Here is a 24,508-nt window from a genome sequence, read left to right as displayed (position 1 = left end):
AAAACCAAACCAAGTCACAGCAGCCAACCCCACGTACAGAGCGAGGAGGGTATTTTTTTGTTCCGCTTTGTTTTTAAATAAAAGTTTCTCTGCGTTTCTCCGTTGGGGCTTTTTCCCTCCGCCCTTGGCGAGCTGTGGCCTCAGGTGTGGACAGCACCCGAGAGGGTCTTTTCTGGGTCCCCCCACAGCCAGGGGGAGCGGCCGGCAGGGCCTGCCGGGCTCCGCGGGGAGGCGGGAGGGCCCGGGAGGCCACGGGCCTGTGGCCCCCAGTGGTGATGGGTTCGCCCCCTCCTGGCTTTTGCCTCGCGAACACTCCTCCAGCTCAGGGTGCCGGGCGGGGCTGCACTGGCTCTCCGGGTCTGATGTGGGCGCTCCGACATCGACACCAGAGCCAGCCCTCCCCCCCGGGCCCTGCGGTGGAGACGCCCGGGGGAGCGGGTCCCGGAGCCTCCACACCTGAGCAGCTGCAGCAGGGAGGCTGGCCCTGTCCACCCCGATCCCCAGCCCGGCCAGCCCCCACCGCCTCCCCGGGGGACCTGATGTGGGGGACCCAGGCGCTGCCGAAAGTCTGCCTACACTTAGCCTGCTTTGCCGCTGTGGCCCGCTGGGGCGGAGACAGAACGTGACGTCCGCACTGTGAATGGACCGCAAGTGTGCACTGCCTGCCTGCCGCCCGCCCGCCCGCCCGCCCCATCGCTTCATCCATCGCTCCGAGCCCGCCTCCCCCCCTAACGCATCCCGCTCTGCCTCCCGCCTCTCCGCTCCCTTCCCAATCGCTTACGCTCATCACCCCCTCCCGCACCCAGGGGTCACTCGGCAGAAATGAGGCTCCTTCCGATCAGCCCTTCCTCGATCCTGTTGGCACCCACATTCAGCCGCTGGTTGCACTCAAGTCAGCAGGCGGCCTGGGGCACTGGCAGGAGAACATGGGGTTGGCCCGGCCCAGACTGGCCCGCCCCAGGCACAACCTCTGCGCCCCCTTGCCTGGCCAGAGGCCCCCAGGCCCCCTCAGGCGCCCAGAGCTCTGAGCAGATGTGCGCTCGGGCAGGTCCCTCGGGGGCTCTGTCCCCACTGCCCAGGGTCAGCCCGGGAAGGTCAGAGCGAGCTGTGTCTCTAGACCAGCTCTTGGTGGAGGTTCCTACCCCTGCCTCTCAGCCCGTCACCTCTGTTCGCACAGCCTGGGAGGCAGGGCCAGGTCCTGGGAGAGGCACAGTGGTCAGCAGTCACCAACCAACCGGTGGTCCGTGAGGTCCGAAAGGTTGGCGGCCGCTGGTCCATCCAATCGTCAGCTGGAGACACAGGCGCTTCCTTAGAGTTCTCCCACAATCCTGGAGGCAGGACAGCCAGCCTGCCCCGGGTTTGAGTCCTCTCTGCCTGAGCACTTGAGCCCCTGGGCCCGTCTCCCGGTGCAGAGCAGCCCGCCTGCATCCTTGGCCTGTCCACCCCTCCCCCGTGGCCCCCATGGCGGGAGTTTCCGTAGGACAGGGCAGCTCTGTGCGTGTCTAATTCTCTTCGTGCCTGCACGGCGCTTGCACCTACAGATGTGCGGTCCTGCTTGGACCCTCCCTCCCTGGGGTGGGCTGGAGGGTCACCCTGTGCTCGGATGAGGAAGTGGGGCACTTGCCCCAGGTGTCCCAGAGGGGGTGGTACGGGAGCCAGCTTTGGACCCCAGAGCCGCTCAGGGCTTCAACCGTGGGTGCCCCCTACCCCCAAGAAGGGGCCAAACTCCACCTCCTGCCGCCAGCCCCAGGCCTCCGGCTGCCCAAACCGCCAGGTGCCTGAGCCCCCAGGCCCTCTCCCGCTGCTCCTCCCTCCCACGGCCTCCGCTGTCCTCTCTCCTCTCCTGCCTCCTTCCTGAGCCTCACGGGGTGTGTGTGTGCGTGTGAGACCGTGGAGCGCTGTCTGCAGTCCTGTCCGTGTCCTCCCACAGCACACGTGCATGTTGCCGTCCCCCGACAGAAACCCACTCAGTTCCCAAAGCCGCTGCCCGTCTGGGCCGTCCGGACGCCCATGGCTTGGGCTCGCGTAGACGGGGCACCGGGCCGTGGGGGGACCCGCCCCAGCCGGCGAGGAGCAAGGAGCCAGGCCGGAGCTCCCGCGCGCGGGCGGGCGGCGCAGGCCCCGCCGGGCTCTGACCCCTGTTCTCTGCATCCAGATGAGAGCTCCGAGGACGAGGGCGAGGACAAGCTGGAGGACGAGGAGGACGAGGCCGGAGGCTACAGGCTGGGGGCCCGGGAGCGAGCCCTGTCGCCGGGCCTGGAGGAGAGCGGGCTGGGCCTGCTGGCCCGCTTTGCCGCCAGCGCCCTGCCCAGCCCCACGGTGGGGCCGTCGCTGTCGGTGGTGCAGCTGGAGGCCAAGCAGAAGGCGCGGAAGAAGGAGGAGCGACAGAGCCTGATGGGTAAGTGGGGGCGGTGCTGCCAGAGTGGCCGCGTGCCCAGCCTGCAGGTGAGGAGACAGGCCCCGGGGAGGGCAGGGCAGAGCCACAGGGCGGCCCTGCCCGGAGCAGAGGCTGGTGACGTGGGCCCGGTGTGCTGTTCCCAAGGAGGGGCCCCCAGAGCGGGGCAGAGTGACCTTCAGCCCAGCGTGGCCTGGCCCGCCCCTCAGTTGCCACGCGGGCAGGTCTGGGAAGCAGGCGCCTCTGGTCTGCACCCGGGAGTGGGCTGTGCGGGGTCCACGACCCAGCACGGCGAGTCCAGGAGCCCACTGCTGACCCGGGAGAGACGTGGGAGCTGGCCGGGGTGGACGGGTAGGCCCCGCAGGGCAGCCGCCTGCACCGGCGGAAGGGGTTGGCTCCGCGGTTAGCCAGGCCGGTGGCCGCTCCTCGTGGCCCGAGGGTGCCTTTCTCCCTGGGGCTCCCAGTGTTCCGTGGCCTGGACGTGCACAGCTTATCAGGCACCCCCTGGAGGGCATCCTGAGCCCCCACGTCGTGGCCATCACACCGCGCTGCTGCAGACACCGTGTGCAGGTTTCGCGTGGAGCTGAGGCTGCAGCTCCTTTGGGTGAACACCTGGGAGCGTGGCTGCTGGGCCAGGTGTTGAGAGAGCGGAGGGTGAGAGCACGGAGGGCGAGAGCGCGGAGGGCGAGAGAGCCGGAGGGCGAGAGAGCCGGAGGGCGAGAGAGCCGGGTGGCGAGGAGCCGGCAGACCATGTCCCAGAGAGGGGGACGCCCTCGGTGCCCCCGCTCCGGCTCGGAGTCCGTGTCTGGGACTCGGGGGGCCGGTGTCCTGGGGTGTGGGCGTGGGTCGCCTTGTTTGCGTTTTCCTGGGGACCCACAGGGAGCATCTTCTCAGGCGCTCCCTGCCCACAGGATGTCTTCCGTGAAGCGCCCGTTTTCTGATCAGGCTGTTTGCTTTCTTGAGGTTGATTTTGAGAGTTCCTGACATGTTTGGGATAGCAGTCCTTGATCAGCGGTATCTTTTGCAGATATCCCGCCCCGTCTTGTCTTTTCATTCTCTTGGCAACGTTTTTTGCAAAGCGGAATTTTTTAGATTTACTGAGGTCCGGTTTATCAGTTCTTTCTTTCCTGGGCTGTGCTCTGGTGTCGTGTCCACAAATTCCCCACCACAGCCCCCGAGGTTTTCTTCAAGGTCATTTTCGAGAAGCTTTATCGTTTTGCATCTTACGGTCTGTGATCCATTTTGAGTTACTTTTTGTGAAGGGAGTGCGGTCTGTGTGTGTTTTTGCTTTGTTTTTTAAAATATATTTTAATTGATTTCCGAGAGAGAGATGGAGCGAGAGAAGCTCATCAGTGATGAGAGAGAATCATCGATTGGCTGCCTGCTGCATACCCCAGCCCTGGCCTGTGCCCTGACCAGGAATGAAACGGTGACCTCCTGGCTTTATGTGGTGTGTGTGTGGTTTTATTGCGTGTGGATGTCCGGCCCATCTGTTGAGAAGACCGTCCTTTCTCCCTTGTCACAGCTCTTGGACGTGTTTTGGGGTCTGTTTCTAGGCTCCACGTTCTGTCCCATTGCTTTCCCTGCCTGTCCTTTCGCCAGCACGGCCCTGTCCTGACCACGCAGCTCTGCAGGAAGCTCTGCAGGAAGCCTGGAAGTCGGGTGGCAGCAGCCCTCAGACTGCTCCTCTGTTTCCGTGTCCACCTGGTGACCGCGTCTTCCGTCTCCACAGAAACGTCAGGATTAGGTCGTCAGAACCCACAAACTGAGCTCCTGGGCTTGGGGCTGGGATTGCATTGACTCCGTGATTAAGTTGGGAAGTCCCGGACGCCCTGACAATAGCGAGTGTCCGTGGCCGTGAACATGAAGTGTCTTCGGTGTCTGTCCAGGTGTTCATGTGGCCTCTGTCCTTCGTTAATATGGAACCTTATATTGATTTGTGTGTGGGTTTTTTTGGTGTGTTGAATCAACCTGGCATTCTTAGGGGAATTCCTGTTTGGTCAGGATGCATCACCTTTTTTGTGTGTTTGTAATTGTCATGTCTCCCGGGCGGGTTAACCGTGCTCCTCCCGTGTAAAGGAGCGGCTTCTGTCTGATGTCATCAGCGTGGCCGCCAGGTGCGTGGCCCCTGTTTATGTGGTTTCTCCTCACCCTCTGACAGTCGAGCTCTCTGTGCTGTCCCTCTTCTGTCCCCTCTTCCTCCTCTAAGCCTCAGGTTGTGGGCAGAGACAGGAGCCCATGGTGCTGGGCCCTGCTCCCAGCCCTGGCACCCCTTTCCCTGTCTCACCCCAGCACTCTGGCAGGGACCAGTCCCTCTGTCTCAGGCCGTTCATGCCCCCCCATCTCAGAGGTATTTGTCTTCTGACCCCCCTCCAGCTCCAGTCTCTCCTGCAGGGGTGTCAGTCTCGCCATTGCCTGTCCCTGCGCAGTGACTGCAGTTTTCTGCACATCTGGGCTGGGGGGGGTCCTTCCCTCATCCCCGGCAGAACAGCAGCCTGTTTTAGGGCCGCATCTAATCATCCGTGAAAGCCCCCAGCTGCCTGCCTGTGCAGGCGGTCTGTTAACAAAAGATTAATTAGTGGGATCATTAAGCTTTGCAGTGGCTCCTTCCCATAAGTGTGCCCGCCCCCGCCCGCCCGGCCCTCCGCGGGCGCCGCTGTCCACCGTGGGCCTGGCCGCCGGCTTCTCGGCTCACGTGCCGTGCGCGTGTCAGCTCCGGCTGTCACCGCCATCCTGTCCCGCACAGCCTCCACACGGTCCCCGGGCCCGGGCCCGGGCCCGGCCACCGCGCTGGGCAGCTCTGAGCCCCACGATCAGGGCTCCAGGAGGTCTCGGTTGCAGAGCTGTGTCCTGGGCTGGAGCAGCGGGGCGGGCAGACGGATGGAGCCGGGGTGGTGAGGGCCATGGTGACAGAGGCGAGCACACAGACTCCCAGGGCCACGCCCAGGGCTTCGGCGCAGTCCGGGGCGGAGGCCCAGGCGGAGGCCGGGGGAGGCCGGGAGAGGCGGCGGCGGAGGGGCCGGCAGAAGCGAAGGCCAAGGGGCTGCTGGGGGCTCAGTGGCCTTGCGGTCAGAGCCTGAGCCTCCGGGCTGGCCTCGCGGGGCTGGCTCAGGGCTGCCCCTCGGGGGTAGGAAGGGGAGGGGCGGGCCCTGAGTTGAGAAGCGGGGCTGGGCCCCAGGGTGCCGTGGTCCATGTGAGCCACGCCTGTACAGGGAGTGGTCCCAGGGACCTCCCAGCTGAGGTGTGGGTCCGGGGAGCGGAGGAGGGGCCCGCTGGCCGGGGATTTCGCCCGGGCTTTCCCGCCCGCCGCCCGGGAGTTGGTGTCCTGGGGGGGCCTCCCCGCTCACCTGTCCCGGCTTCCGGTTCCCACGGGCACAGGGCAGGGGCGTCCACACTCCGGGTCTGAGGCTCTTGGGGAGCCGGTGGCGGTGGCCTGGGCAAGGGCGGGCAGGGCCTGCCGTCCGGGGCATGCTGCCCGGTGAGTCCTCCGGCTCCTCCGCCTCAGGCTCCTCCCTGGAGCGGAGGGGGCTCCGCGGGCAGAGGGCCCCTGGGAGGGAGGGGGCCGTGGCCTCAGGCGGAGGCCAGGCAGCGGGCGGAGGCCAGGCAGCGGGCCGGGAGGCCAGGTAGCGGGGCGGGAGGCCAGGCAGCGGCCGGAGGCCAGGCAGCGGGGTGGGAGGCCAGGCAGGGGGCGGAGGCCAGGCAGCGGCCGGGAGGCCAGGCAGCGGGGCAGCGGCCGGGAGGCCAGGCAGCGGGGTGGGAGGCCAGGCAGCGGGCGGAGGCCAGGCAGCGGGCGGGAGGCCAGGCAGCGGGCGGAGGCCAGGCAGCGGCCGGGAGGCCAGGCAGCGGGCGGAGGCCAGGCAGCGGGCGGAGGCCAGGCAGCGGGCGGAGGCCAGGCAGCGGGCAGAGGCCAGGCAGCGGCCGGGAGGCCAGGCAGCAGCCGGGAGGCCAGGCAGCGGGGTGGGAAGTGGGGCCCCTGAGCCCGTCCACAGCCCCCCCCTCGTTCCCCTCCAGGCACGGAGCTGGAGTACACGGACTCGGAGAGCGAGGTGAAGGTGCGGAAGCGCTCGCCGGCCGGGCTGCTGCGGCCCAAGAAGGGCCTGGGGGAGCCGGGCCCCTCCCTGGCGCCGCCTGGGCCCCGGGGCCCCGGCCCCGCCAGCCCCGGCCAGGCCAAGGCGGCGGCGGAGAAGGGGCGCAAGGCCCGCCGGCTGCGCGGCCCCCGGGAGCCGGGCTTCGAGGCGGGGCCCGAGGCCAGCGACGACGACCTGTGGACGCGGCGGCGCAGCGAGCGCATCTTCCTGCACGACGCGGCGCCCGCCGCCCCGCCCCGCCCCGCGCCCGCCGCCAAGCCCCGCGGCGCCCGCGCCGGCCCGCCCAGCCCCCGCAAGGACACGGCCCGCGCCCGGGACCGCAAGGACCCCCGGAAGGTAGGACTCGGTGCCGTCCCGGGAGGTGGCCCCGGTGTCCGCACAGGCCCGAGCCGGCCCGGCCTCCCTCCCCGCACAGGCCTCTGCCCGCGACTCAGTGACGTCCCAGACGTGTGTGTGCGTGTGTGTCTGTGTGTGAGTGTGTGTCTGTGTGTGTGAGTGTGTGTCTGTGTGTGAGTGTGTGTCTGTGTGTGTGAGTGTGTGTCTGTGAGTGTGTGTCTGTGTGTGAGTGTGTGTCTGTGTGTGAGTGTGTGTCTGTGTGTGTGAGTGTGTGTCTGTGTGTGAGTGTGTGTCTGTGTGTGTGTGTCTGTGTGTCTGTGCGTGTGTGCGTGTGCGAGCGTGTGTGTGCGCGCATGCATGCTCACGTGTGTGTGAGGGGCATGGACCCCAGAGGAAAAGGCAGTTATCAGACGCCAGACCTCCCTCTGTGAGGCGGCGCCCGGAGCTGCCCCAGCACACGTGGTAACACGCGATGTGCTAAGGTCCCACGGGAACGGCCATGTGCCAGGCGGCGGGTTCCTGCCGGTGACAGAGGCCCAGGCGCTGCTGTCCGTACCGCTGTGGCTTGTGGAGCGCCCATGGGGGCCCAGAGCGCCCGTGGGGGCCCAGAGCGCCCGTGGGGGCCCAGAGCGCCCAAGGGGGCCCAGAGCGCCCGTGGGGGCCCAGAGCGCCCAAGGGGGCCCAGAGCGCCCGTGGGGGCCCAGAGCGCCCATGGGGGCCCAGAGCGCCCGTGGGGGCCCAGAGCATGGGCCCTTTCCGCTCGGCTGCCAGGAGGCGGTGGCAGGTGTCCCCTTCAGGGGCCGCGTTCAAGGCTCCGGCCGGTGGGCTGCACCTGCGGCTCCGCCCGGGCCTGCGGGACCCGCTCACAGACGGACCTGGAGGAAGTGGGGGGCAGGAAGGGGTGAGGCTGTGCGGGGCCGCAGCTGGGTCACTCCAGGCACCTCGGGGCTGCGCACCCCTTGCTGCTCGTCCGCTGGCGCTCCCGGGCCTGGGGCGGGAGGACTAGCGGACGCTGACGGCCGTCACCCAGGCAGCCGGGCGCCGCGGTGCGGGTTGTTGGCGAAGGAAACCTTGGTTCCTTCCGCAGACTCTGACCCTGAGGCCGGGGGCGCGGAGCCCCAGGGAAGGCCCCGCCCAGGTCGCCCCTGCCCCCAGCGCTGCCCGCGGGAGTCCCAGGCCGCAGGTGTGCGGACTCCGCACGGCGCAGATTCCGACAACACTGCGTGGACATTTATTATAGAGGACACGGCTCAGGGGCAGCCCACACAGAGGCCAGGCCAGGGCAGGGGGCGAGGCCACAGCCGCCGCTCCCCCCACCCCCCCCCTCCCACCCCACCCCGCCAGGGCGCCGCCCTCCGGCACCGCTGTGCTCACCGGAGGCTCCCCGCCCTCGGGTTTTTGGAGGCTCATGACATGGACGAGACCCCCCACCATCTCAGCCTCCAGCCTCTCTCCTGGCCCCAGAGCAGGGACCAGGAGTGGCCGCGCCGGCCCCGCCCCGGAGACCAGGGAGTTCCCGGGGTTTGGGAGGGGCACACAGGGCGAGGCCAGCGTGTCTCCCATTGGCTGGGCGCTCAGGCCCACACGCCGTGGCTCCCAGCAGCTGCGCGTGGGCCCCGCGGCCAGAGCGCAGCGCGGGCGGTTCAGCCACCGGCCTTGGCTCTCCCGGCGCCTCTGTGGTGGGAGGGCAGGCTCCCAGTCTGTCCCGGGCGCAGGAAGGGGACCAGAGCAGGCGCAGGAGTGGGCAGCAGCAGAAGGCAGACTTGAACCCCGTCGCCGGGAGCGTGCTGCTTTGGACGGGCTCCGCGTCCTGTCTGCAGGCGTGCGTTCTGGTCGTGGTTCCCGTGTGGAGCTGTCATTGTGCTTTTTACAATGAGTGTTTCTGAGCGGCCGGACGGCATCCCCCTCTGGCCAGCCCGGGTCCCGTCACCTCCGCCAGCCGCCTGCCCGCTGCTGGTTTGGCGGGTGGTGGTCTTGGCTGTTGCGATGCCTGCAGCAACCCATACCCATCTGTGCACACTGTCACACGTGGAGCCTTCCTCCAAAAAACGGCCAGGCTTCCAGAACGGGCAGCCAGTTACTAGTCCTACTGATGGATCAGCAGGCAGAGCAGGAGGACGTAAAGCCCTGTCCCTCCCTCCTTTGCTCTCTCCCTCCTTTCCATTCTCTCTAAAAAAAAATAAATGGAGAAATGTCCTCTAGTGAGGATTAACCAAAATGTATTCACTCAGGTATAACTTTTTTTAAAAGTACTTAAAATATATATATATATATATATATATATATATATATATATATATATATATAAAATATGTTTTATTGATTTTGTACAGAGAGGAAAGGAGAGAGATACAGAGACAGAAACATTGATGAGAGAGAGTCATTGATCAGCTGCCTCTTGCATGCCCCCTACTGGGGATGTGCCCGCAACCAATGTACATGCCCTTGACCAGAATCGAACCTGGGACCTTTCAGTCCACAGACCAACGCTCTACCACTGAGCCAAACCGGTTTCGGCTGTATAACGTTTTTTATGTCGCCCCCCTTCCCTCGGGCGCTCAAAGCCGTGCTCCCTGGGATGAACTGCCTGATCACAGACGTCAGAGGGGGAGGAGACACCCACGTTAGAGATGCTCCTTGACCCAAGATGAGCATCAGACAGAAACCATGTGTGCACAGACCTGTACATATAATACTTTCCCAATGGGGGCGGCCGGCTGCCTTTCGTCCCTGTTTGTCCCTTTTAATGCTGCTGCTTTGCATTCCGCTCCTCTGCTGCTGTCATAGTAACATTTGCCCAGTATTAGCTTCTCTCTCTCTTCATATTCAACCTGCTCAGACCTTTGATGTGGTGACCCCGCCCCCACCTCCCTGCTGCCCACGGCCGCCCTGGATCGCTCCTGCGCACGTGCCCGCATGGCTGTGGCTGTGGCAGGGGCTGTGGCAGGGGCAGGGGCTGGGGCTGTGGCCGGGGGCTGTGGCAGGGGCAGGGGCTGGGGCTGTGGCCGGCATTGGGTTGTTACAGAGGCTGGGGCTGTGGCAGGGGCTGTGGCAGGGGCAGGGGCTGGGGCTGGGGCTGGGGCTGGGGCTGGGGCAGGGGCTGGGGCTGTGGCAGGGGCTGTGGCTGGGGCTGGGGCTGGGGCTGTGGCAGGGGCAGGGGCAGGGGCAGGGGCTGGGGCAGGGGCAGGGGCAGGGGCAGGGGCTGGGGCAGGGGCTGGGGCTGGGGCTGGGGCAGGGGCTGGGGCTGGGCTGGGGCTGGGGCTGGGGCTGTGGCAGGGGCTGTGGCAGGGGCAGGGGCAGGGGCTGGGGCTGGGGCTGGGGCTGGGGCTGTGGCAGGGGCTGTGGCAGGGGCAGGGGCAGGGGCAGGGGCTGGGGCTGGGGCTGGGGCTGTGGCAGGGGCTGGGGCTGGGGCTGGGGCTGGGGCAGGGGCTGGGGCTGGGGCTGGGGCTGTGGCAGGGGCAGGGGCAGGGGCTGGGGCTGGGGCTGGGGCTGGGGCTGGGGCTGGGGCAGGGGCTGGGGCTGGGGCAGGAGCTGGGGCTGGGGCTGGGGCTGGGGCTGTGGCAGGGGCTGTGGCAGGGGCAGGGGCAGGGGCAGGGGCTGGGGCTGGGGCTGGGGCTGTGGCAGGGGCTGTGGCAGGGGCAGGGGCAGGGGCAGGGGCTGGGGCTGGGGCTGGGGCTGGGGCAGGGGCTGGGGCTGGGGCTGGGGCAGGGGCAGGGGCTGGGGCTGGGGCTGGGGCTGTGGCAGGGGCAGGGGCAGGGGCTGGGGCTGGGGCTGGGGCTGGGGCTGGGGCTGGGGCAGGGGCTGGGGCTGGGGCAGGGGCTGGGGCTGGGGCAGGGGCAGGGGCTGGGGCTGGGGCTGTGGCCGGCATTGGGCTGTTACAGGGGCTGGCTCTGATGGTGAAGCTGTGCACAGCACGTGCCCTTGGGCCATGTCGAGTCTCCCGGAGGGGCCGCCCGTTTCACCAGCGGGGGTGGGGGTGGGAGTGGTGGAGGGGGTGGGGGTGGGGGGGGGCGTGGAGGGGTGTGGTCTCCCTGGCCCCGGGGCTGGTGGGCGGGAACGCACCTCCAGGAGGGGCGGGCAGCAGTGGCCCGCTCTCCGCTCCTGCCAGGCGGCCCAGGCTGGCCGGCCTCTCCCCCAAGCCCGGCCTCACTCACTGCTCACCCGCTGCCCCTTCGGAAGAGCGAGAACACAGATGCCGTTCGGGCGGCTGCTTGGGACGCCCGTGCGGGGCCGGTGGCAGCTGCTAAAACCAAGAGGCCCCTCGGTGTTTGCCAGGCACACCGGCCGGGGGTTGCCAGCGGGACTTCTGGTAGATTTCCGTCTGTGTCTGAAAAGCCCGCTGCGTCTTACAAAGCGCTGTGTCTGCACAGCCCTCGTGCTCACGGGGTGTGCGCTGTGGAAGGTTCCGGAAGGGCTCACGGTGCTCCTGGGGCGCCGGGACCTGCTGTGATGCACGCACCGACGCTCGGACACGCCCGGTGCTGTCTCTTGGAGACACGATGCCGATGGCCCAGAACACGCCGCCTCGGCGTCACCGGCTCCGGCCGCACCCGTGCTGCTGCCATGAACACGGGGGAGGGGGGCCTGCGCGGGGGAGGAGCCGGCGGGCTCCCCTCCCTGCCCGCCCCCCATGGCCTCTGTCCTCGCTCCCTCCACAGAAGAAGAAGGGGAAGGAGGCGGCACCCGCAGCAGCCCTGCCCCCGCCCCGCACGCCCGTCCTGCCCCCCGAGGCCCGGGCCCCGCACACCGGCTCCCCGGCCGCCTCCGCCAAGAGGAGCAAGGCCAAGGCCAAGGGGAAGGAGGTGAAGAAGGAGGTGAGCTCCAGGGCCGGGCCACACGGGCCCCCTGTCCCCCGTGGCTGCGTGCCTGTCCCACGCACAGACGGTGCGAGCGGGTGTGCCTGCCCCAGACGCCGGCTAGCCTCCTGGGGTCCGTGGCACATGGGGCAGGCTGCCTCAGTTTCCCCAAGGAGGGCCCCGAGCCGCCTGTCTTGATGATGAGCCCAGCTCAGTGCCCGGCACTGGGCGCCCGCACTGAGCGTGTGAGGTCCCTGTCCTCCCTCGGCCTCCGGGGGACCCTGCGGGGACCCCTGGACAGGCCCACAGCGCCGCTGCCCGGCTGCCCGGCTCCCAGGGGTGTCCCCGGGCAGGCGGGCCGTCCTCAGCCCCGTCCCGCGTGTCGCTCCCCAGAACCGGGGCAAGGGCGGCGCGGTGAGCAAGCTGATGGAGAGCATGGCCGCCGAGGAGGACTTCGAGGCCAACCAGGACTCCAGCTTCTCCGAGGACGAACTCCTGCCGCACGGGGGCGCCGCGGAGCGGCCGCTGACGCCCGGTGAGTGCCACAGCGCCGCGGCCAGGCCTGCCGTGCGGGTGCGGGGCTCCCCTGGGAAGGTGGCCGGGCCTGCGGGGGGCAGGGCCGAGAGGGCACCGTCCCGCGGTGGACGGGGGAAGGCGCGGCCTGGGCTCGGGAGGATCGCTGTGAGCCAGGCCTGGGCTCGGGCCGCGGGTGAGCGGTGAGCGAGGCGGGGGCCGCGGGTGAGCGGTGAGCGGTGAGCGAGGCGGGGCGGGGCTGAGGCCTGTGGCTTCCCCGGAAGGAGAGGCCGCTGCGGAGGTCGCCCGTGGGGGCGGGGCAGTGTGGTCAGAGGGGTCAGGGGCTCCGAGTCTCGCAGCCGCATCGAGGGGACTGCGTGGTGCTGGGGCAGGAAGTCCGTGGGGGCTGTTGCCAGGATCCAGCGAGGGCTGTGGAGCTGCTGAGGGCAGCGGGAGGAGGGGGCCGGGGGGGAGGTGAGCATGTTAGGGGCGCATGTGGAGCAAGAGGAGCACTGGGGCCCCCATCGGGGTGCAGTGGTCAGCGGCCGCCAGGTGACGCGTCTCCATTTCTGTGGGGGCAGAGCTGACCCGGCTGGGTTTGCTGGCATGTTTATGGGATGGCCAGGCTCCTGGGTGCATGGACCACTTCGCTCCTCTGCACCGGGGGCTAGCCAGTGTGTGCTCACGGCGTGTGCTGGAGGAGCCAGTGTGTGCTCACGGCGTGTGCTGGGGCTCAGGAGCCAGTGTGTGCTCACGGCGTGTGCTGGGGCTCAGGAGCCAGTGTGTGCTCACGGCGTGTGCTGGAGGAGCCAGTGTGTGCTCACGGCGTGTGCCGGAGGGGCCAGTGTGTGCTCACGGCGTGTGCTGGAGGAGCCAGTGTGTGCTCACGGCGTGTGCTGGAGGGGCCAGTGTGTGCTCACGGCGTGTGCTGGGGCTCAGGAGCCAGTGTGTGCTCATGGCGTGTGCTGGGGCTCGGGCCAGGTGTGTGCTCACGGCGTGTGCTGGGGCTCAGGGGCCAGGTGTGTGCTCACGGCGTGTGCTAGAGGAGCCAGTGTGTGCTCACGGCGTGTGCTGGGGCTCAGGAGCCAGTGTGTGCTCACGGCGTGTGCTGGAGGAGCCAGTGTGTGCTCACGGCGTGTGCTGGAGGAGCCAGTGTGTGCTCACGGCGTGTGCTGGGGCTCAGGAGCCAGTGTGTGCTCACGGCGTGTGCCGGAGGAGCCAGTGTGTGCTCACAGCCGTGTGCTAGAGGAGCCAGTGTGTGCTCACGGCGTGTGCTGGAGGAGCCAGTGTGTGCTCACGGCCGTGTGCTAGAGGAGCCAGTGTGTGCTCACAGCCGTGTGCCGGAGGAGCCACTGTGTGCTCATGGCCGTGTACCAGAGGAGCCAGTGTGTGCTCACGGCGTGTGCTGGAGGAGCCAGTGTGTGCTCATGGCCGTGTACCAGAGGAGCCAGTGTGTGCTCACAGCCGTGTGCTGGAGGAGCCAGTGTGTGCTCACAGCCGTGTGCTGGAGGAGCCAGTGTGTGCTCACGGCGTGTGCCGGAGGGGCCAGTGTGTGCTCACGGCGTGTGCCGGAGGAGCCAGTGTGTGCTCATGGCCGTGTACCAGAGGAGCCAGTGTGTGCTCACGGCGTGTGCCGGAGGAGCCAGTGTGTGCTCACGGCGTGTGCTGGGGCTCAGGGGCCAGGTGTGTGCTCACGGCGTGTGCTGGGGCTCAGGAGCCAGTGTGTGCTCACGGCGTGTGCTGGAGGAGCCAGTGTGTGCTCACGGTGTGTGCTGGAGGAGCCAGTGTGTGCTCACAGCCGTGTGCTGGAGGAGCCAGTGTGTGCTCACGGCGTGTGCTGGAGGAGCCAGTGTGTGCTCACGGCGTGTGCTGGAGGAGCCAGTGTGTGCTCACGGCGTGTGCTGGGGCTCAGGAGCCAGTGTGTGCTCACGGCGTGTGCTGGGGCTCAGGAGCCAGTGTGTGCTCACGGTGTGTGCTGGGGCTCAGGGGCCAGGTGTGTGCTCACGGCGTGTGCTGGAGGAGCCAGTGTGTGCTCACGGTGTGTGCTGGGGCTCAGGGGCCAGGTGTGTGCTCACGGCGTGTGCTGGGGCTCAGGGGCCAGGTGTGTGCTCACGGCGTGTGCTGGAGGAGCCAGTGTGTGCTCACGGCGTGTGCTGGGGCTCAGGGGCCAGGTGTGTGCTCACGGCGTGTGCTGGGGGCTCGGGGAGAGTGGAGGCCAGTGAGGCCTCAGGCCTCTGGTGGGCAGTTGGGCTGTTTTCCAGCAGAACAGATGGCTTCCAGGACGGCAGGTGGGAGGGTGGCTGACAGGCAGCAGGGTGCTGATGACCCCAGGCCTCATGCCTGGCCTCAGGGTGCTGGTCTTGGGATGGGGAGGGGTGGCGTGTGCAGACTGCACCCGGTTCGCACCCACCTGGGCCTTTCCGGAAGTGCCTGCGTGCACGACCCTGCACTGGCCTGTCCGGGCACACGTGCGCGACACACTTTCCCACAGGGCACTGGGTGGCCTGGGGGCCGCTGGAGGGAGGGGGCAGGGAGGGGGGGAGGGTCTGAGCTGCCCCCGCCTCCGCAGCCCCGCGCTCCTGCATCATCGACAAGGACGAGCTGAAGGACGGCCTGCGTGTGCTCATCCCCCTGGACGACAAGCTGCTGTACGCCGGGCACGTACAGACCGTGCACTCGCCCGACATGTGAGTGCGGGGCGGGGGGGGGGGGGGCGCCCGAGCCCCAGGCCTCGCCGTCCTGCCCTCGGCCGGGCCCGTGCGGACCGGGTACACCGGGCCCGTGCAGACCGCGCACGCCGGGCCCGTGCAGACCGCGCACTCGCCCGACATGTGAGTGCGGGGCGGGGGGGGGGGGGAGCGCCCGAGCCCCAGGCCTCGCCGTGCTGCCTGCGGCCGGGCTCCCCTCTGAGCAGCTCCCTGGAAGAGCGGGCGGGTGGACCGGTGCCCGCTCGCCGGGGGACAGTCCTCTCGGGGGGGCAGCAGGTTTGGGGCTCAGCGGGGAGGGCAGGGGGCCAGCGGGCCGGCTCGGACCTGCAGCCCCTGGTTGTACAGATGAGGAGACTGAGGCCCAGAGGGGCGTCCTGGGAGGGGCCCTGGTGCCGGCAGGGCGGGAGGGTCCCGGGGTCCCACCTCTGCCTGCCCACCCACCCTCGCCCCGGCCTTGCAGATACCGAGTGGTGGTGGAGGGGGAGCGCGGGAACCGGCCCCACATCTACTGCCTGGAGCAGCTGCTGCAGGAGGCGGTGAGGGGCGGCCCCGAGGACGGGCGGGGGTGGCTGGTCTGCTCGCCGCCGGGTGCTCAGTCCCGGGCCTTTCAGATCATCGACGTGCGGCCGGCCTCCACACGCTACCTGCCGCAGGGGACCAGGATCGCGGCGTACTGGAGCCAGCAGTACCGGTGCCTGTACCCGGGCACCGTGGTCCGAGGTGCGCAACCCCCCGCACCCCGCTCTGCCCCCTGCCCGCTGGCCTCCTCCCCCCCAGGCCTCCTCCCTCCCAGGCCTCCTCCCCCCGCACCCCGCTCTGCCCTCCTGTCCGCTGGCCTCCTCCCCCCGCACCCCGCTCTGCCCCCTGCCCACAGGCCTCCCCCCCCCCCAGGCCTCCTCCCCCCCCGGCCTCCTCCCCCCCAGGCCTCCTCCCCCCGCACCCCGCTCTGCCCCCTGCCCCCAGGCCTCCTCCCCCACACCCCGCTCTGCCCCCTGCCCGCTGGCCTCCCCCCCCGCACCCCGCTCTGCCCCCCTGCCCGCTGGCCTCCCCCCCCGCACCCCGCTCTGCCCCCCTGCCCGCAGGCTTCCTCCCCCCGCACCCCGCTCTGCCCCCCTGCCCGCAGGCTTCCTCCCCCCGCACCCCGCTCTGCCCCCCTGCCCGCACGCCTCCTCCCCCCGCACCCCGCTCTGCCCCCCTGCCCGCAGGCCTCCTCCCCCCGCACCCCGCTCTGCCCCCCTGCCCGCACGCCTCCTCCCCCCGCACCCCGCTCTGCCCCCCTGCCCCCAGGCCTCCTCCCCCCGCACCCCGCTCTGCCCCCCTGCCCGCACGCCTCCTCCCCCCGCACCCCGCTCTGCCCCCTGCCCGCTGGCCTCCCCCCCGCACCCCGCTCTGCCCACCTGCCCGCTGGCCTCCCCCCCCGCACCCCGCTCTGCCCACCTGCCCGCTGGCCTCCCCCCCGCACCCCGCTCTGCCCCCCTGCCCGCAGGCCTCCGGGCCCGCACCCGCTCTGTCACAGGCTGGCCTGTGACTGGGCAGTCACCCGGCCTGTCGGTGGTCGGCCCCGGGCGCTCTGCCCCTGCCCTGCCCCTGCCCTGCCCCTGCCCCTGATCCTGCCTCTCCCACAGGCTTGCTGGGCCTCGAGGACGACGGGGACCTCATCACTGTGGAGTTCGATGATGGAGACACAGGGAGGATCCCCCTCTCTCACATCCGCCTCCTGCCTCCCGACTACAAGATCCAGTGTGAGTGGTCCTGTGCCCGCCGCCCCCAGGCCCTCCCCCTGCCCCCATCCTTCCCTGCTGCCCCCTGGGTCCTCCGCTGCCCCCTAGACCCTCTCCCTGCCCCCAGACCCTCCCCCTGCCCCCAGGTCCCTCCCCCAGCCCCCCCATTGCCTCCAGGCCCTCCATCTGCCCCCAGGCCTCCCACTGCACCCCAGGCCCTCCATCTGCCCCCAGGCCTTCCCATGTGGGGTCCGCTCCTTGGTGTCATCGCCCCTCCCCTCACTGCTCTGAGGCCAGGCCTGACCCCGTCTGTCCTGCCTGCAGGTGCTGAGCCATCCCCGGCCTTGCTAGTGCCCAGCGCCAAGCGCCGCAGCCGGAAGACCAGCAAAGACACCGGGGACGGCAAAGACGGGGGTGCGCCTGGGTCTGAGGAGCCGGGGACCAAGGCGCGAGGGCGCGGGCGGAAACCCAGCACCAAAGCCAAGGGGGGTACGTTGGCAACGGGTGTGGGGCTGGCTGCACATGGCTCTTCACAGAGACCCCCCACAGCCGGGGAGCAGCTTAGGGCACGTTCATGTCAGAGGCAGAGCCAAGAGTGTGAGTGCTCCAGGTGTGTGAGTGCTCATGTGTGCTCCAGGTGTGTGAGTGCTCCAGGTGTGAATGCTCCAGGTGTGTGAGGGCTCCAGGTGTGTGAGTGCTCCAGGTGTGTGAGTGCTCATGTGTGCTCCAGGTGTGTGAGTGTTCCAGGTGTGAATGCTCCAGGTGTGTGAGTGCTCCAGGTGTGTGAGTGCTCCAGGTGTGTGAGTGCTCATGTGTGCTCCAGGTGTGTGAGTGCTCCAGGTGTGTGTGTGTGTGTGCTCCAGGTGTGAGTGCTCCAGGTATGAGTGTTCCAGGTGTGTCAGGTATGTGTGCTCCAGGTGTGTGTGCTCCAGGTGTGAGTGCTCCAGGTGTGAGTGCTCCAGGTGTGTGTGTGTGTGTGTGTGTGTGTGCTCCAGGTGTGAGTGTGAGTGCTCCAGGTATGAGTGCTCCAGGTGTGTCAGGTGTGTGAGTGCTCCAGGTGTGAGTGTGTGTGCTCCAGGTGTGTGTGCTCCAGGTGTGAGTGCTCCACGTATGAGTGCTCCAGGTGTGTGAGTGTGTGTGTGCTCCAGGTGTGAGTGTGAGTGCTCCAGGTGTGTCAGGTGTGTGAGTGCTCCAGGTGTGAGTGCTCCAGGTGTGAGTGTGAGTGCTCCAGGTGTGAGTGCTCCAGGTGTGTCAGGTGTGTGAGTGCTCCAGGTGTGAGTGAGTGCTCCAGGTGTGAGTGTGAGTGCTCCAGGTGTGTCAGGTGTGTGAGTGCTCCAGGTGTGTGAGTGCTCCAGGTGTGAGTGCTCCAGGTGTGAGTGAGTGCTCCAGGTGTGAGTGTGAGTGCTCCAGGTGTGTCAGGTATGTGAGTGCTCCAGGTGTGAGTGTGAGTGCTCCAGGTGTGAGTGCTCCAGGTGTGAGTGTGAGTGCTCCAGGTGTGAGTGCTCCAGGTGTGTCAGGTGTGTGAGTGCTCCAGGTGTGAGTGTGAGTGCTCCAGGTGTGAGTGCTCCAGGTGTGAGTGCTCCGGAGCCTGCAGGAAAGGCCTTCAGGCTTCGGGCTGAGCTGCGGCTCCCGGCCGCCTCGGGCCGTGCTGTGGAGCCGGCAGGCGGGCGGCAGGCGGGCGGCGGGCTCTGGGCTGGGCCTCCTCTCACCGGCCGCCGCCTCCTCCAGACAGAGCCGCCGCCCTGGAGGAGGGGGGCCCCGCGGAGGAGGCTCCCAGCGCCCCGCTGGCCCTGGAGCCAGCCAGCACCCCGAGTTCCAAGAAGAGCCCCCCAGAGCCTGCGGACAAGCGGACCAAAGCCCCCAAGGCGCGCCCAGCGCCCCCCCAGCCCGGCCCCGCGGCGCCCCCGTTCCCCAGCGGCCCGGCTCCCGAGGCCTTCGGGGAGCTGCCGGCCCCCGCCCCGGCCCCGGCGCCCGCCCCCCTCGCCGCCGGGCCCGTCACCATGGCCGCCACCCGCCCCAAACCCAAGAAGGCCCGGGCCGCCGAGGAGCCGGGCAAGGGCGCCCGCAGGCCCGGCGAGGAGGCCGAGCTGCTGGTCAAGCTGGACCGCGAGGGCGTCATGTCCCCCAAGAGCAAGAAGGCCAAGGAGGCGCTGCTGCTCCAGCGCGAGGAGCCGGCCGGGCGCCCCGACAAGGGCCTCCTGGGGCGGGGCGGCTACGCCCCGGCCGGCGACCTGGCCCCGGAGCCGGGCGCGGGGCTCCCGTTCGAGGACTCGGGGGTCCCCAAGAGCCCGGACAAGGCCCAGGCGGAGCAGGATGGGGCCGAGGAGTCCGAGAGCAGCAGCAGCAGCAGCAGCAGCAGCGACAGCGGCAGCGGGAGCAGCTCAGAGACTGAGGGCGAGGAGGATGGCCAGGCCGGCGGCCGCAGCTGCACCGCCTCCAGCTCCAGGGCCTCCTCCTCCTCCTCCTCCTCCTCCTCCTCCTCCTCGTCCTCCTCCTCCTCCTCCTCCTCATCCTCCTCCTCCTCCTCCTCGTCATCATCATCATCATCGTCCTCATCGTCGTCGTCATCATCGTCGTCCTCCTCGTCCTCCTCGTCCTCCTCCACCACGGACGAGTCTTCCTGCAGCTCCGACGAGGAGGCGGCCCCCGCCCCCACGGCCGGCCCCCCGGCCCCGCCCGCCCTCCCCGGCAAGGCACCCAAGCCGGCCGGCAAGGCGCACCCCTCGGCCCACTCCCCCAGCAAGAAGGCGCCGGCGCCCCCGCCCCAGGCCGCCCCGCCGCAGCCCCCGCCGCCCAAGGCTCAGGCCGGGCCCGGGGCCAAGAGCCGCCCCAAGAAGAGGGAGGGCGTCCACCTCCCCACCACCAAGGAGCTGGCCAAGCGGCAGCGCCTGCCCTCGGTGGAGAACCGGCCCAAGATCGCCGCCTTCCTGCCCGCCCGGCAGCTCTGGAAGTGGTTCGGCAAGCCCACCCAGGTAGGCCGCCTCGCCTCGGACACGCAGACCTGCGCCGGCCTCTGGGCCCGGGACAGGCGTCTGCTGTCCTGCGCCCCCTGGCGGGGCTCCTCCTGTGTTAGCATCCGCCGCTTCTGCCCCGGTGGTGTGGCTGAGGCTCTGCTCTGCGGGGGCGGCTTCAGGTGCGGCCGGATCCAGGGGTTTGAAGGCTGTCCTCAGCCCCTCTCCGATCCATGCTTCCGGCCTCAGTTTCTCCGTCCCAGCAGCCCCCCTCCTGGGGCAGCAGGCGCTCCCAGCGTATTCTCCAGCGCAGACAGGACAGGGCCTACTTCCCAGCTCATGCCGAAGTTGCCTTGGCTTGGGTTCTGAGCCCCTCACGGTGCCAGGAGGAGGGTGGGGGTCAGGATCAGCCAGACCACATCCTGTGCCCGGTGCGGGGGTGGCTCGGCAGGGGGTGGGGGTTGTGGGAAGGGCAGAGCCTTTTGATGCTGGAGACATAACTGGTGTCAGAGATGAGCTGGCTCAGCAGCCGCCGCACCCTCTCACCCAGAACCGGCTCTCGCTGGGCCTAGAACGGAGGAAATGAGCCGCTGTGGGCACAGCGGTTAGTGTCCGGGACGTCAGAGCCGCCCCCGGGGTCCGGGGGTCCCGGTAGGAAGGCCCGCTGGGTGCGGAGGCAGTCAGTGTGCAGGTGACTCTGATTTAAGCAAAAACGGTGCACTGAGCCCTGCGAGGAGTGGCCTGCCTCGGGTGACGTCTGTGCTGCCGGGGGTACGGCCCTGAGGCTCAGCCCAGGGGTACGGCCCTGAGGCTCAGCCCGGGGGGGGGTACGGCCCTGAGGCTCAGCCAGGGGGGGGTACGACCCTGAGGCTCAGCCCGGAGGGGGGGTACGGCCCTGAGGCTCAGCCCGGGGGGGGGTACGGGCCCTGAGGCTCAGCCCGGGGGGGGGGTACGGGCCCTGAGGCTCAGCCTGGGGGCTCAGGGCCCCCGGGGTGGGGGTACGGCCCTGAGGCTCAGCGTGGGGGGGGTACGGCCCTGAGGCTCAGCCTGGGGGCTCTGGGCCTCCCTGAGGCTCAGCCTGGGGGGGGGTACGGCCCTGAGGCTCAGCCCGGGGGGGGTACGGCCCTGAGGCTCAGCCTGGGGGGGGGTACGGCCCTGAGGCTCAGCCCGGGGGGGGGGTACGGCCCTGAGGCTCAGCCCGGGGGGGGTACGGCCCTGAGGCTCAGCCTGGGGGCTCTGGGCCCCCCTGAGGCAGCCACGGGCTGAGCCCCTCTCCCCCAGCCCGGGGTCCCTGTCTGGTGGGCCCACAGCAGGCGTGGAGTCTGCGGCCTCGGGGCATCTTTGGGGTTAGGATTGGGCCGGGCGCCAGGTCCTCAGCACAGGTGCTGAGTGTGAACAGGTCCCTCTGCCAGCGAGGTGGGGGGTCCCCCGTCAGAGCCAGGGGGGCCGCTTCCCCTCACCCTCCCAGGCCCGGGGTGAGGGGGCGGAGGCGGGGGGGCAGCGGCTGCCCTGACACACACACACACACCCACAGCGCCGTGGCATGAAGGGCAAGGCCCGCAAGCTGTTCTACAAGGCCATCGTGCGGGGCAAGGAGACCATCCGCATCGGCGACTGCGCCGTGTTCCTGTCGGCCGGCCGCCCCAACCTGCCCTACATCGGCCGCATCCAGAGCATGTGGGAGTCCTGGGGCAGCAACATGGTGGTGCGCGTCAAGTGGTTCTACCACCCCGAGGAGACCAGCCCCGGCCGGCGCCTGCACGAAGGCCAGGTGGGCGCGGGGGCGGCCCGGGAGGGGGCGGTGAGGGGGGTCGGGAGGGATGGTGAGGGGGGTCAGGGGGGGGCGGAGAGGGGGGTCGGGAGGGATGGTGAGGGGGGTCGGGGGGGGGCGGTGAGGGGGGTCGGGAGGGATGGTGAGGGGGGTCCGGGGGGGGCGGTGAGGGGGGTCGGGAGGGATGGTGAGGGGGGCCCGGGGGGGGGCAGTGAGGGGGGCCGGGGGGGGCAGTGAGGGGGGGCCGGGGGGGGCGGTGAGGGGGGCCCGGGGGGGCGGTGAGGGGGGCCGGGGGGGCGGGTGAGGGGGGCCGGGGGGGCGGCCCAGGTGGACGCCGTGGGGGCAGCCGGGGGTGGGGGTGGTGGGGCCCGGCTCACATGCCCGCGTCTGCCGGCAGCACTGGGACCCCAAGTCTGGCCGCAGTCTCCCGGCCGCACTGCGGGCCTCCAGCCAGAGGAAGGACTTCATGGAGGTAGGAGGGCGGGGGGGGGGGGGGGGGTCTCTCCTCAGACCTCGCCCCGGCCAGGGCGGCCCCAGTGCCACCAGCCTCAGCAGCTGTGTCTGTCTGTCTGCCACTCGTGTCTGGTCTCTCATGGTGTCACCCCCCGTCCTGTCTGTCTGTCTGTCTCTCTGTCTCTCATTTTCTGTCTGCCTTTGGTCATGGTGTTCTGTATTCGTTCGTTTGTCTCTGTCTCCCAGTCTCCTGTCTCTGTCTCAGGCTCTGGGTCCCTCTAGTCCTGCCCTCCCTCTCCGCGGTCCCTCTGGGTCTCCCCTCGGGGTCTGTCTGGGGGTCTCCCCTCGGGGTCTCCGTCTGGGGGTCTCCCCTCGGGGTCTGACTGGGGGTCTCCCCTCGGGGTCTGACTGGGGGTCTCCTCTTGGGGTCTGTCTGGGGGTCTCCCTCGGGGTCTGACTGGGGGTCTCCCTCGGGGTCTGTCTGGGGGTCTCCCCTCGGGGTCTGTCTGGGGGTCTCCTCTTGGGGTCTGTCTGGGGGTCTCCCCTCGGGGTCTGTCTGGGGGTCTCCCCTCGGGGTCTGTCTGGGGGTCTCCCTCTCGGGGTCTCCCCTCGGGGTCTGTCTGGGGGTCTCCCCTCGGGGTCTGTCTGGGGGTCTCCCCTCGGGGTCTGTCTGGGGGTCTCCCTCTCGGGGTCTCCCCTCGGGGTCTGTCTGGGGGTCTCCCTCGGGGTCTGTCTGGGGGTCTCCCCTCGGGGTCTGTCTGGGGGTCTCCCCTCGGGGTCTGTCTGGGGGTCTCCCTCGGGGTCTGTCTGGGGGTCTCCCTCGGGGTCTGACTGGGGGTCTCCCTCGGGGTCTGTCTGGGGGTCTCCCCTCGGGGTCTGTCTGGGGGTCTCCCCTCGGGGTCTGTCTGGGGACCCTCCTGGCGGCCTCGCTGACGCCCCCGCCCGCCCCCCCCCCCCTCCCCGCAGCGCGCGCTGTACCAGTCCTCGCACGTGGACGAGAACGACGTGCAGACGGTGTCGCACAAGTGCCTGGTGGTGGGCCTGGAGCAGTACGAGCAGATGCTCAAGACCAAGAAGCACCAGGACAGCGAGGGCCTGTACTACCTGGCCGGCACCTACGAGCCCACCACCGGCATGATCTTCTCCACGGACGGCGTGCCGGTGCTCTGCTGAGCGGGCCTGCGCGGCGCCCGTGCGAGCGTGCCACGGGCACACGTGCACACGTCTGGGCCCCGCTCCCCCCGCTCGGTGCCTGCCAAGAGGGGCCGCTCTCCGCGGTCGGGCTCTGCCCAGCCCCAGCCTCGCCATCACCACCGGGAAGCCCGCGTGCCCGTGACTCGGACGGAGGACACTGTGCGGACCCGCCGGACCCCGCTCTGCGGTTCCTGCCGCCGTGGGCCTCCCGAGGCCCCAGGGCCCGCCCTCAGCCCCCCGCGGGGGCGGGCGGCCCGACGCCCCCGGCCTCCCTGACCGGGCCAGGCCTGCGCGGGCACCTGCCGGGGCGGCCCCCACCCTCTCAGGACGCCCGAGCATTGGCCGAGCGCCAGGCGGAGGGGGCTGCGTGCCCGGAGACCCCGGCAGGCCCACCGCCTGGCGCGGACCCTCACACTACAGACAACCCCATGGTGCTGAAACGCCGGCGGCCAGCCCGAGGGAGGCGGCATTCCTACCTGTACAGTTTTATTGTACCGAGACGCTCCCCTGTATGATACACCCTTAAGTGGAGTCCACTTTTTAATTATATATAAAGATAAATATATATAAATATATATAAATATAAACTTTTTAAAACTGTGAAAAATAGCTATGAAATTATAAAAAAAAAAAAAAAGCGAACATTCTGACGTGCAGAATATTATTTTTATTTCCTGTTAGATTGTGAGTGTCCAGCACCCAGCTTCACGGGCCCCCCTTGTCCCAGGCACACCCCCGGCAGGTGTACTGTACGCCCCCACAGGAGGAGAGAGCAGAGGCTGCGGCCCAGCGCCAGGTCGCCTGAAGCACTTAGCAGCCCGCCCGCGGGAGGCGGCGCTGCCCAGACAATCTTAAGGGAAAGAAAAGCCAGACTTCGGTTCTATCGTTTGGGGGAATTGTTGTTTCATTTGTTTCGTTTCTTTTGGAATTTTGTTTGTTGGCGAATTCTGTGTGATCTTTTTCATAAAAAGCAAAAAAGAAAAGAAAAAGCTGTAATTGGAAAGCCCGTTGTCTGGATGGTTCCTTTCGGGCTGGTGGGCTCCGGAGGGCGGGGGGCGGGGACGGGCTCCGCGGGGGGGGGGGGGGGGGGCACGCTGGCCGTTCGGAGCACAGGAGCGGGGGTCACTGGCCCCGGCTCCCCATGGCTAACGGGAGAGGGGGAGAGTGCCAGCGCACCCCGCGTTTCCCACGGGAAAGCGGGCGTCACGGCTCCTGTCCATCCATCAGGGCAGGGGCTCTCCGCCAGGGCGGGCGGGGCCTGCATTTCCATTTATTTATCTATTTATTTATTTAACATATTTTATTGATTTTTACAGAGAGGAAGGGAGAGGGATAGAGAGTTAGAATCATCGATGAGAGAGAATCATTGACCAGCTGCCTCCTGCACACCCCTCACTGCAAGGCACATGCCCGGCCAGAATCGAACCCGGGACCCTTCAGTCCGAAGGCTAACGCTCTATCCACTGAGCCAAACCGGTTTCGGCTTTTTATTTATTTTTTATTTAAAAAAATTTTTAAAAAAAAATATTTTATTGATTTTTCACAGAGAGGAAGAGAGAGGGATAGAGAGCTAGAAACATCA

The 24,508-nt window shown here is 68.7% G+C and overlaps 1 protein-coding gene across 7 annotated transcripts in view; it reads left to right on the top strand.

The window, feature by feature from the left end:
- TNRC18 (trinucleotide repeat containing 18) overlaps positions 1-23,929 on the top strand; it is a 73,350-nt gene extending 49,421 nt beyond the window's left edge. For all 7 annotated transcript variants that reach the window (XM_045576767.1, XM_036423446.2, XM_045576771.1 and 4 more), the window contains 13 exons: positions 2,156-2,398; positions 6,407-6,819; positions 11,478-11,633; positions 12,009-12,150; positions 14,698-14,815; positions 15,297-15,372; positions 15,448-15,556; positions 16,462-16,578; positions 16,882-17,046; positions 18,286-19,529; positions 21,043-21,279; positions 21,677-21,751; positions 22,699-23,929. In XM_045576767.1, the coding sequence (XP_045432723.1) occupies positions 2,156-2,398; positions 6,407-6,819; positions 11,478-11,633; positions 12,009-12,150; positions 14,698-14,815; positions 15,297-15,372; positions 15,448-15,556; positions 16,462-16,578; positions 16,882-17,046; positions 18,286-19,529; positions 21,043-21,279; positions 21,677-21,751; positions 22,699-22,905 (3,302 nt within the window). In that variant the 3' untranslated portion in view covers positions 22,906-23,929. The remainder of the gene's footprint in view (positions 1-2,155; positions 2,399-6,406; positions 6,820-11,477; positions 11,634-12,008; positions 12,151-14,697; positions 14,816-15,296; positions 15,373-15,447; positions 15,557-16,461; positions 16,579-16,881; positions 17,047-18,285; positions 19,530-21,042; positions 21,280-21,676; positions 21,752-22,698) is intronic.
- The last annotated feature ends 579 nt before the right edge of the window (positions 23,930-24,508 follow it).

The sequence above is a fragment of the Pipistrellus kuhlii genome, unplaced genomic scaffold (assembly GCF_014108245.1).
Source record: "Pipistrellus kuhlii isolate mPipKuh1 unplaced genomic scaffold, mPipKuh1.p scaffold_m20_p_8, whole genome shotgun sequence".
Classification (NCBI taxonomy): domain Eukaryota; kingdom Metazoa; phylum Chordata; class Mammalia; order Chiroptera; family Vespertilionidae; genus Pipistrellus; species Pipistrellus kuhlii.
Note: the sequence above shows the minus strand (reverse complement) of the source record. Positions and strands in the feature narration are given on the sequence as shown.